Source organism: Lepus europaeus, chromosome 8 (genome assembly GCF_033115175.1).
Source record: "Lepus europaeus isolate LE1 chromosome 8, mLepTim1.pri, whole genome shotgun sequence".
In the NCBI taxonomy this organism is placed as follows: domain Eukaryota; kingdom Metazoa; phylum Chordata; class Mammalia; order Lagomorpha; family Leporidae; genus Lepus; species Lepus europaeus.
This window is the reverse complement of record NC_084834.1, coordinates 72,029,792-72,042,609: the sequence shown is the minus strand read 5'-3', so window position 1 is coordinate 72,042,609 and position 12,818 is coordinate 72,029,792. Positions and strand designations below refer to the sequence as shown.

At 38.1% G+C, this 12,818-nt stretch overlaps 1 protein-coding gene across 7 annotated transcripts in view; it reads right to left on the bottom strand.

The window, feature by feature from the left end:
* The window catches only part of PPA2 (inorganic pyrophosphatase 2), a 229,728-nt gene that overhangs the window by 182,266 nt on the left and 34,644 nt on the right, over window positions 1–12,818 (bottom strand). For all 7 annotated transcript variants that reach the window (XM_062199795.1, XM_062199791.1, XM_062199790.1 and 4 more), the window contains exons 4-6: window positions 12,724–12,777; window positions 9,979–10,098; window positions 1,450–1,536 (exon numbers count right to left, since the gene is read on the bottom strand). In XM_062199795.1, the coding sequence (XP_062055779.1) occupies window positions 1,450–1,536; window positions 9,979–10,098; window positions 12,724–12,777 (261 nt within the window). The remainder of the gene's footprint in view (window positions 1–1,449; window positions 1,537–9,978; window positions 10,099–12,723; window positions 12,778–12,818) is intronic.

Here is a 12,818-nt window from a genome sequence, read left to right as displayed (position 1 = left end):
GAGTAAATTGGAGAAAAAGAAATAATTCAGTTCTGGATATGAGTTAGAGATGTCTAGGAGACACATGAGTGCAGATGCAGGTAGATGAGGCTTTGAAGTAAAGCTATCAACTTGACAGCCAATCCAAAACCAGGAGTCCTTGGGACTGGATCACCAAAGGAGTTCCTATATGAGACAGGAGCTGCGCAAGTGCACAACTCTCATGATAAGCAATATTTACAGAGCAGGCAGACAAAAAGGAGCTTACTAAATAAACCAGGAGGAAGGAGACAGAAAATTCAGGACATGATGATACAAAGTCAAGTGAAAAATTGACTTTGACTCATAAAGGAAGAAGTTAACAGTAAAAAACACTATGACAAACTTAAGTTAGATAAAGTCTATAAAGTAGGCCTATTGAGTATGACTAAACTGAAATTAACAGTGCCCTTACAGACAGCAGTTTCACGGAAATAACTCGGAGGGTGGGGGTGAAACTAGTATTCAATGGGCTTCATATTAAGTGAGAAGAATAAAATGGAGACTAAACTTAAAAACTCTTTATACAAGTCTTCATAAAAGAGAAAGAAGAGAAGCAGCACACGGGAAGGAAGCCAGTAATGCCACAGAAATTGTTGAAACAGCAAAGATAAAAAATAAAAAAATATCATCACTCAAGGGGTGGAAAGGGTAAGATCTAGAACACAGGCAGAAGCTCTGGTCTTAGATAAAACTGACAACTCTGAGTAACAGAATGAGAGGAAGAAAGAATGTTTGCCAGCACAGGCAGTTTTTAAGTCTGACAGAATGATGAGGGGGTTCTTATCTGTTGGTTTCTATGAGTTCTATAAATTTAAACATAAGATGTCCTGCTGGGAATGAGAACAAAGTGAGTTACGTTGAATGTTTGCACAAAGGCATACGAAATATTAGCAGTATATGCAGCAGAAAACATGTAGAAGAATTGATGGGTAACATTATCTAAAGGATTGTGAATCCCACTGATGCAATTTGGCAACTTGGGAGCAGGTACAAAAAAAAAAATACTAGATGAATTTTTTCATATTGAAGTTCCTGTCTGGATAATAAAGAAGCTGAGGATGGGACTTGGCAAACTTTTTCCAAAGGTCAGATGGCAAATATTTTAGTCTGTGCAGACCGTATGATCTGTGCTACAATTCCACACTGGTATTGTGGTGGAAAAGCAGCCACAGACAATACATATATGAATGAGAATGGCTGTGTCATTTATAAATATACAGGGTGGCGAGATCCCACTTACTGTGGTTCTATAGTTTATAAAACCTGGTTTAAGCAAAGGAAAAAAAAATACAAGAAAAGATTGAATATCAGAGGAATCAACAGGCTCAAACCTTTGAAGAGCTTAAGAATAATAGAGGCTGAAAGCAAATTTTATGGCATTAATGGAGCAAAACACATGTTAGAATTAAAACAGTCTATGAAACAAACCTTTGAGCCTATTTCACAAACATCAATAGGATCATTATCTCCACAGCAGTTCGTGCTCTCATCTGTTTGATGGGGATCTTCCCAAGTCTAAAAAAAAAGAAGCAAAGATATAGGTTAATATCCACTATAATATATCTTAATCTTTCCACACAACTGCAACGTTTTACAAACAGTCATAATCCAAGGGGAAAACTGTCAAAGACTATATAGGCTAAAATCCAACACCAGGATGCCCCTAAGCATCATTATAGTTAAAAACAGATTTACAGTATTTCCTCCCTTCTCTCAATTGTCTGTATAATCACATTTGAAAGTGGGTGGTATTTCCAGATATACTCATTTTCCAAGTTTAGTCAGCAACTAAGGGCACATCCACATCTAGGGTTTCAGTTTGGATGCTCTCATCAACAATGCCCTTGTTTCCATGTTTCCTCTGACTACACTCTGGCTTCTGTCACTAACTGCTTCCTCTGACATGGAAACAGCATACTGGTCTAGCTTTCCATGCTTAAAAAAAATAAAACGGCTATTTTCAAAGTCACTTACACTAGAAGAAACCATTTTCACATCATAAACTAAAGAACAAGGCATTATCTAGTAAAGAAAAGAAAATATATTTTTGTCTCATTTCATTCCATTGAAAAAACACTCTACCTGGGCAGGTGTTTGGCATAGCAGGTTAAGCCACTGCCTGCAAAATTGGTATGCCAGCTGTTCCACTTCTGACTTCCGATCCAGCTCCCTACTAATGTACCTGGAAATGAGGTGGAAGAAGGCCCAAAAGTTTGGACCCCTGCCACTCACATGGGAGACTCGGATCCTGTCCCATCCCTGGCCACTGTGGCTCCCTGGGAAATGAACCAGTGGATGGAAGATTCTCTCTCTGTAACTCTTTCAAATAAATCAATCTTTAAGAAATGCTCTACCTTTGTCATTAAAGCTCAAGACCATGAGAAGCATAATACAAAGCTGCTATAAAGTTTAAATATCCCTTAGACACTACCCCTTCCAAAAGCCTCACAATTGTCTGGTTCTAAATGGAACAGAAGTTCCCTAAAATTATTTGCTCTGAATTTACATAAATAGGAGGTAGAGCTTTTGTCATCTTAAGATTCAGTTTATCATTATCTAGGACTTCAGATTACCCAAGCTAATTTCCTCTAATGTAATACAGATAATTAAACATGAACTCCTGTTTACAACTATATCCTAAACGCCAATATTTTTCTTCTAGTTCTAATTTATTATAGTCAGAAAAAACCCTGAACTAGTTAAATAAATGAACTAGATAGAATAGCATTTCACCACCCAAAATCCCAAGAATATTAAAAAAGGAAAGAAAGAAAAAGAATCACAAGTGTTAACTTTACATACTGAGAACAGGTGATACTTTCTAAATGATACACACATGTACATGCATATACTCCATGAGGAACATATTATTATTATTAACCTCATTTTACAGCTAAGTAAACTGAAACAAAGTTGAAACTTAATCACGTACACAGAATTTTGAAATGGTAAAGATGGCACTGGAACTCACACTACTAATCACTGTTTATGATGTCCTAACTTTGGTAGTAATAGCAATTAAATGGCAATACTTTCAGATATAATCTAATTCATGGTACTCTTCTTTTACATGCCTTGTCTGGGAATGGATGGTCTAGCATGCTTGTCTCCTGCATCAGAGTACCTGGGTTTTCCCAGCTCTGGCTCCTGCTTCCAGCTTCCTGCTAATCCAGACTCCGGGATGCAGTGGCGATGGTTCGAATAGCTGGGTTTCTGCTATCCACACGGGAGACCTAGACTGAGTTCCAGGCTCTTGGCTTTGGCACCAATTCAGCACAACTTGTTGCAGGCATTCAGGGAATGAACCAGTCACTGAGTGTACATTCTCCCTGTTTCTCTCTCTCTTTCCAACTCTTAAATAAAAAGCGTATTTCCCTGCAGCAGTTATGTTCTTTCTGAAATCTTTCTATTGTTGCTACTTTTTCCTCTAATTATTAGACATACACTCATATGGTAAAATATTTCTTGAGGACCTACTCTGAGCAGGAGCAGGGATGAAAAAGACATAGTCAATGCCCTGGAAAGTATCCTATTAATAAACAGTATAGCATTTATGTAAAATGGTATGTAAGTAACCATAATGTGTAGGGTAAACCAAGAGGGAACCAAGGTATCATCCAAACAAGGCAATCTAGATGCAAAATCAGAAAATCTGAGAGGACTGTCATGGTACACCAGGCTAAGCAGCAACTTGAGACACCAGGAAACTTTATCAGTGCTAGTTCATCACCACTACTCTTCTCTCAATCCAGTCTTCCTGCTAATGCGCCTGGGAAGGCAATAGAAGATGGCCCAAGGAAATGGATTCCTGCTACCCACAGGGAAAAATCCCACAGAGTTCCTGATTCTTGGATTCCACCTGGCCCAGAGCTGGCTGTTGCAGCCAATTAGGGAGTGAATCAGTGCAGTGTAGATCAAACAATTGATATCTCTTTTCCTCATTATCATCCTCACCCTCTCTGTTGCTCTACCTTTCAAATAAGCAAATCTTAAAAAAAAAAAAAAAAGAGGCTGGCACCGTGGCTTAACAGGCTAATCCTCTGCCTTGCGGCGCCAGCACACAGGGTTCTAGTCCTGGTTGGGACGCCCGATTCTATCCCGGTTGACCCTCTTCCAGGCCAGCTCTCTGCTATGGCCCAAGAAGGCAGTGGAGGATGGCCCAAGTGCTTGGGCCCTGCACCCGGATGGGAGACCAGGAGAAGCACCTGGCTCCTGGCTTCGGATCAGCGAGATGCGTAGGCCGCAGCGGCCATTGGAGGGTGAACCAACGGCAAAAAGGAAGACCTTTCTCTCTGTCTCTCTCTCTCACTATCCACTCTGCCTGTCAAAAAAAAAAAAAAAAAAAGAATCTGGGAGCCAGCGCTGTGTATTGTGGTGCAGTGGTGCCACCACTGGCAACGCTGGCATCCCATGTGGGTATAGGTTCAAGTCTCAGTTACTCCACTCCTTACCCAACTCACTGTTTATATGCCTGGGAATGGAGCAGAAGATGGCCCAAGTCCTTGGGCCCCTACACTCATGTGGGAGACTTGGAAGAAGCTCCTGGCTCTTGGCTTTTGTCTGGCCCAGCTCCGGCTCTTGTGCCATTTGGGGAGTGAACAAGTAGAAGTAAGATCTCACTCTCCCTCTCTGTAACCCTGACTTTCAAATAAATAAATAAATCTTAAAAACAAACAAAAACCTGAGAAGTTCCTCCTTCTTATTGCAGGAACATCCTGTTGACCCTACCCTAACTCCACTACTACTCCCAGAGGGAGCAAGTATGAAAAGCTAGAAGTCATGCAGGCCTAAAGGAAACACCTAGACTCTAGTCCTACCTGAGCCGCTATCTACCTTGGCGGAAGCTTCCAGATCTCAGTTTCCTCAGCTATAAAAAGAACAGCTTAAATTAAACAACCTTTAGATACCCCACTAAAACCTATGATCATTATAGATCACTCATAATCTGCATGAATCCTACAAGTGAACAGGAAGCTCCCAAGTCCACAGGATGATTTAGCCAATTTTTTTCATCATTAATTTGAATTTGTAATTTCCTTACACTCATGTTATATGAGTCAAAGATGGTCTCCATGTAACTTGCATTCAATTTGGCATCAGTGGGTCTTAGTTTCTTGACTAGTTGGTCTGTATTCCCCTCAGAATTCAACCTTCAACGTTATTTACCAATTTAGTTTCTCTTGTTGAGGAAACAAGTACACAAGCACACAATTCTTAAGCCAACAATGTTGCTAATTTTAGGGCCAATTCTCCAAGATTTTCCTTACTAGCAATGAGAATAGACTGGTTCTTTCTATTTTTATCCCAGTCTGTAACGCTCTACATCTACATGACTTGGTTTTTACTATTAAGAGGAATACATACTAATGACATCTAATTTAATTTGAAATTGTAGTATAATTTTAATAGAAATCTTGACATATTAAAAAGTTGAGCACGCCCTCTTGTGGATACAACTAGGTACAGAAAATAAAAGCACAAAGTTGAGCTTGGGAAGAAATATCAATAAAAAGTTCAAAACCTTAATGGTTGCTTCACAAAACTGACAAAAAATTAGCCTCCAGAATTTAGAAATAACTTCTACAACTAAATAAGAAAAAGAGCAACCCAACTGAAATGGGCTGAAGACATAATTTTCAAACAGGATATACAGACACCCAGTGTGATCAGAGAAACAAGCATTAAAACTACAATTAAACCCTATTTCTAAAATTTAAAAATCTGATAATCCAAAATACTTATAAGGATGTTGGACACCTGAAACTCCATATATGTTCTGGTAGGAATGTCAACTGTTACAACTTTTGTAAAGATCTGGGAATACAGTTGACCCTCTGTGTCCTTGGATTCAACCAACTGTAGACTGACAACATTTGGAAAAAAAATATTGTATTTGTACTGAACATACACAGATTTGCTTTGTCATTATTCCATGTACAATATAACAATTATTTAAGCACCTTTCACACTGTATGGGGCACTATTAGTAATCTAGAGATGATGTGCACGGGTTGCATGCAAATACTATGAAATATTTTGTATATGGCAGTGGAGCATCTGCAGATTTTGGTATCCATGGCAGGGCGAGGAAGGGGCCTTAGAATCAATCTCTGGCCGGCGCCACGGCTCACTAGGCTAATCCTCCGCCTTGCGGCACCGGCACACAGGGTTCTAGTCCCGGTTGGGGCACCGGATTCTGTCCTGGTTGCCCCTCTTCCAGGCCAGCTCTCTGCTGTGGCCCGGGAAGGCAGTGGAGGATGGCCCAAGTCCCTGGGCCCTGCACCCACATGGGAGACCAGGAAAAGCACCTGGCTCCTGGCTTCGGCTCAGTGCAGTACACCGGCCACAGCGTGCCAGCCGCAGTGGCCATTGGGGGGTGAACCAACAGACAAGGAAGACCTTTCTTTCTGTCTCTCTCTCTCTCTCACTGTCTAACTCTGCCTATCAAAAAAAAAAAAAAAAAGAAATCTAGTCATTTGCAACAAAATGGATGATTCTGGAGAACTTCACACTTAGTGAAATAAGCCAGTTTCAAAGAGACAAAAACTATATATTCTCCCTGATCTGTGCTAACTAATGGAGCACCTAAAAGGAAATCTGTAGAAGTGAAAGTGACACTTTTAGAAACAATGACTTGAACAGCCCTTGTCTGGACTGTCAAGGAACAGATTTTTTTTTCATATTATTTGTTGAGATCTCTACTTAACACAGAGTTAATCATATGTATATAAAATCAATTGAAAATAGATTTCAGTAAAAAATAAGAGTGGGAATAAGAGAGGGAGGAGCAAGTTTCTAACTGTGAAGCTATATAGTTCTGCATACATTCTTACGGACTTACCTCTAAGGGTACAGTTTAAAAACTTGTCATGGGACTCCAAATCCCATTAAGCTAGGTGGTAAAAATGCCATCTTAAGTGTTGAAGTGATCATACCAAGTGTTAAAGTGATCATATAGATAGGATTAAGTATTAAATGGATCAAATAAATAGGATTAAGTGTCTGTAATAGAATTAAAAAGGAGTGAATGCTCCAAAATGGAAAACAGTCTACACAGCAGACTCATAGAATGACAAACGCCCTAAACAGCACTCTGACCTCAGAATCAGCCCTTAAAGCATTCTGGTCTCACTGAAAAGCACAGAACACTGCAGGCATGGAAAGCCAAGACACTGTGGCAAAAAATGTCCTACTTAAAGGACCTCGGTGGGTGAGACCTCAGTGGAAAGAAGTGGCCATCAAAGAAGGATGTACTTCTTGGAAGGGAGAACTTCCACTTAACTTTTGGCTTTGTCTAAATACTGACAGAGTTTGTGGATTCAAAAGGCTTCTACTGCATAGGCAGCTCATGTCAAGAGCCTTGGGTGATCACTGACGTCATACATGATATTAATTGTTAAATTAACAACAGGAGTCACTGTGCACTAATTTCCCATGCAGGAACTCTGTCCTCAGTAAGTTGTATCATGAGAGTTAACTGTAAAAATTGTTTTCAAACAGTTTGTGTGTGTGTGTGCAAATTGTTGAAATCTTTACTTAGTTTAGAGTTGGTCTTCTCTGTATGAAGTTAATTGAAAATGAATCTTAGTGGAGAATGGGACTGGGAAAGGGAGAAGGAGGAGGGGGAGGGGTGACAGCACAGGTATGGTGGGAAGAATCACCATATTCCTAATGCTGTACCTATGAAATTTGTATTCTTTAAATAAAAGGTTTCTTTGGTGGGAAAAATAAATAAATAAAATTTTAAAAAAAGAAAAAAATAGTCTGGACAGCTGAAGGTCTGAAATAATGATGGCAAAATGATGAATTAAATGTTCTTTCACATACATTTGGCTTCATAACTGCTCTGAACAAAATTTCCTGTGTTACAGGACAAATCATTGGAGAATAGCAGAGTCCAGTCCCACACATCCCTATGAAATGTCATATACACAATGCATTCACTAACCTACTCAGCTCACAAGAATACTTATCGATAATCTACTCTGTACCAAGCACTAAGTTGGGAGGTTGGAATGAATCATAGAATCCTTGCCATCAGAAAGTCTGCACTGTGGCTGGGAAAAAAATTGACAATAAACATAATAACTAAATAGTACAGCAGGTTACAATTTGGTAAGTATTACAGTATAATGAAAAATATAAAGTACAGAAGAAGAAATGGGAATATGGGAGGTAGGGTTAGAAGTTTTAAAGGGAGCTTGACAGACATGAGGAAAATGACTTACAAACACTGAGTATCAACACACCATATGTGGTAGGTATTTTATGTTCTCCATTTCACAGACAAACAAAGGGAGGCACAGGAAAACAAGAAGTATCATGCCTAAGGTCACATCCGTGGTAAGTGCGAACCTAGCTTCCAAACCCACATGCTTAGTTACTGATTATGCTGCCTTGATCTTAAATCTCATCCAAGTTGGTACATTCAACACCTATAATGCTCCCTGGCACATAAATCCTTAACAAATGTTTAAAGACACAGGCAAGCACATGGACTTTAGTTTAACCCCCACTTTCTCTGCTTTGGGTGTCTCTGTGTTTGTCTCTAATTCCATGGCTTCTCTGGCCTTCCCTTCATTCACACATCCTCTCCTACAAACAGTATCTTCTCAGATTTACAGAATTTTCTTAACCTGTTACTGTTGGATTAAAAAACAAAATGTGTATTTAGGCATCTTGGGAGTCAGAAAACCTGCTTTCATGGTTTCAGCCGATATTCTTATTCTAAGCACATCATTTTAAAAGTGCCCATTTTAGGGGCCGGCACCATGGCTCACTTGGTTAATCCTCCACCTGTGGCGCCAGCATCCCATATGGGTTCTAGTCCTGGTTGCTCCTCTTCCAGTCTAGCTCTCTGCTGTGGCCCTGGAGGGCAGTAGAGGATGACCCAAGTGCTTGGGCCCCTGCACCCGCATGGGAGATCAAGAGGAAGCACCTGGCTCCTGGCTTAGGGTCAGCACAGCATGCCGGCCATGGCGGCCATTTGGGGGGGTGAACCAACAGACAAGGAAGACCTTTCTCTCTGTCTCTCTCTCTCTCACTGTCTAACTCTGCCTGTAAAATTAAAAAAAAAAAAAGTGCCCATTTTAAGCAAGAATGTATCTGCCCCTGTGGTGTACCTGCATCAAAGACAGCCTAAATCTTTAAACATCATTTATCTTTTTTCTTTTCCTCTCAACATTTATTCTACAAAGGTGGCTGTTTTCTTCAGGTTGGATTAAGCAAGATCCCTTTTCCTCATATACTCCCCCCAACGCATCTTGGAATATTGTGCAAAATATTAAAATAAATGAAAACATAAAAACTAAATCCCCAGCCAGATGGATGGTCTAATGGTTTTTAGAAACAAAAAGGGAGATGCTTCTCTATGTTTCCAAATCCTAGACTTCTGACTCAGCATATTCTCCAGGTTATTCTCCAATAGGAATGCTGTTTTATCATTATCTAGTTCTTGTTTTCCTTGGTTTCAGTACCTTCCACTTAAAAATGATAAGTTTACAATATTGAATAATACCAGCAAAGTTGCCTATTTACAATAAGATCTGAAAAAAAACCTAAAGATACTCATCTATTCAAATTTAAAAAATAAAATCCATGGTATCATTTAATAAACATGTAAAAACCAAACTTGTGATATTTAAAGTCATGACTGCAAAGAAAGCCTTGTTTAAGAATTCTCACTGACAACAGCCAAGCCCAGAAAAAGAAATGTGTTTAAAGCGTCAAATGTGAACATTTGATATGCCTAACTCCAAGAACTTGAGTAAAGACATACATATTGTTTGAAATAAAATTTATTGATACAATAAACTCCACATTAAAAAAATTTCAAATTTACAAATCTCTCAAACTGACAAGTCCTCAGAATCAATTTAAATTCAAGTAGTTCACAGGATTTACAAGGCAATTTTTTCAAAAGACAGAAAAGTTTTACCATTATAACTAAAATGTTACCTGAGGGAGAGCACCATAATTCCATATATAACCCTTGTGAGGGAAGATATTTGCCACATAGCGCAGCTTGCCATGCTTTACATCTTGTTTAATGGGATTCAATGGCTCCTTGGTGGCAATCTAGGAAGATCACAGGAGAAAAGGGGGGGATGGGTTGAGAAACGGTTAGTCCTATATCCAAATAGCATTTTTAAAATCTGCTTTTGTATTTCAATTCAACGATCAAAGGTATTTTAAAATAAATTGAGGCAGCTCATATTCTTAATTTACAGTCCTGTGTAGGAAAAACTATCTGGAAACGAAACATGTGATGACATTTTAGACACTCTATTGTTTATGTACTCCATCCTTTCTAACACATACAATAAAATGGCAAGGGGAAAAACTAATCACTGTATTTTTTTTTATTAGTCATCTAGGACTTTTTACTACTACTAGTCTTGACAATAAAGTTAACTCAAAGATTCTCCTCACATGCTCAATCGTGAGCAAATGAATACCTTTCCTCCAAGGACTACAGCAACACAAGGATGTTCACTTGTGCCACTTATATTTAACATAATACTGGAAATTCCTGCCAGACCTATTAAGCAAGAGAAAGAAAGGCATCTATGTAGGAAAAGAAGAAATGAAATGGTCACTGTTTGCTCATAACATGATTTTCATATACAGAACACTTTTAAAAGACTCCACCAAAAATCCTGATTGAACTAATGCATAACACAGTAAAATCATGACAAAAAAAATCAATATACTCAGATGTCAGTAGCATTTCCATACACTAACAATAAACTATCTAAAAATGAAATCAAGAGGACAATCCCCATTTATAATAGCAACAAAATAAAATACTTTGACTTAAGGTAAAAGACCTGTACACTAAAAACCTAAAATATTGATGAAACAAACTTGAAGATGACAAAAATACACAGAAAGACATCCATGTTCATGGACTGGAAGAAAATAACGTTGTTAAAATGTCCACACTACCCAAAGCCACCTACAGATTCAACACAATCCATATAAAAATTCCAACATAATTTTTTATAGAAATAAAAAAATTCTAAAACTCTTATGAACTATAAAAAACCCTGAACACAAGACATTCTTGAGCAAAACGAATAAAAATGGCAGCTTCACAAGTCTGATTTCAAACTACAAATCCACAATATTTAATACAACACTGGGGCGGGTGTTCAGCTCAGTGGTTAAGACCCCATTTAAGTTGCCCTCATCCCATATCATAGTCTGGTTCAAGTTCCTGGTTCTGCTTCTGAATCTAACTTCCTAGATGACAGATCAAGTATATGAGTCCCTGCCACCCACAACGGAGACCCAGACTGAATTCCAGGCTGCTGGCTAAGTCCTGGCCCAGGCCTAACTGATGTGGGTATTTGAGGAGTAAACCAGTTGACAGAAACATGCTCACGTGCTCTTTCTCTCGCTCTCTCTGCCTTTCAAATAAAATGAGAATACATAAAGATAAAAAAAAAAAAAATCACACAACATGTTCCTGGAAAAAGAAGTATTGACATTGAACAATGGAACAAAACAAAACAGAGAACACAGAAATAATCCATTAATAAATCATATTATTCCATATTCCACAAATATATACAATTATAAAATGTTCAAGATGAAATTTTTTAAATCACCAAAATTTTGACCAGTGATTTCATTTTCACATGACTTTATAAAATATATTCACACCACCATTCAAAAAGAAAAATAAAAACTACATTACACACACACACTACATACAAAATACCCCAATGCATGTCTGAATGAGAAAACACTACCTAAATTAGGACAAATACCAAGAATACCACCAATTTTTAGATCTTACACCTAACCAACATACAGAGTAGCAAGACTGATGAAACATTATACTTGAAACAAGATCAAAAGAAGACTCTAATATTATTAATTTTTCCTAATAAAACGCTAACAAAAAAATTTCCTACTAGGACCTGGTGAAATTAATGACAATTCTCCAAATATAAATTCTGAAAAATACACACCTATAAATCAAAATTTTATTTAAATACTTAAAGTAATATTTGCCACCACATTCAAAGTTGTAGAAAGCTTAACAAACTAAATAAATTAAGTGCTACAAATTAAATTCTACTCAGAATCACAGGGGATCTTACCCAACTGAAGAAAGAATGAAATTCTAAAAAGCAAAAGGTAAGTTCTTGGTAGGTTCCTGTTTCTTGGGAAAGACAAAAATCTTCTTTTTTTTAATTAACTTTTTTTTTTTTTTTTTTTTTTTGGACAGGCAGAGTGGACAGTGAGAGAGACAGAGAGAAAGGTCTTCCTTTCTTCCTTTTGCCATTGGTTCACCCTCCACTGGCCGCTGCGGCTGGCACGCTGCAGTGGGCGCACCGCGCTGATCCAAAGCCAGGAGCCAGGTGGGTCTCCAAAAATCTTAAAAACGCTAACTAAGGGACCAGGGGATGCTCTGAAAATATTTGCCACTTTCAAAGAAAGGGGAGACAAAAAAATTAAGTAATTTTGCATATAAGAAACCAGAATGGCAAACTGACAACCCCTCTTTGTAAAGCATACACTCAGATTTAAACATTTTTGTTTGTAAAAGAAAATCTAAGTTCAACTTATTTTCAATAACAAGAAATCTGTCAACCACTCCAAATTCAAAATATTATGGCAAATAATTTTAAACATCTTCATGTCATTATAAAGTTGTCACTTCAATTTCATATTAACAGAAAGTATCCATACCTCCATTTTAGCATTTGTCCACCGAGGTACTTCTACAACCATGTTAAACAAATTCTGCTGTTAAAACAAAAAGGAAAGAGAACTTTTTCGATTAT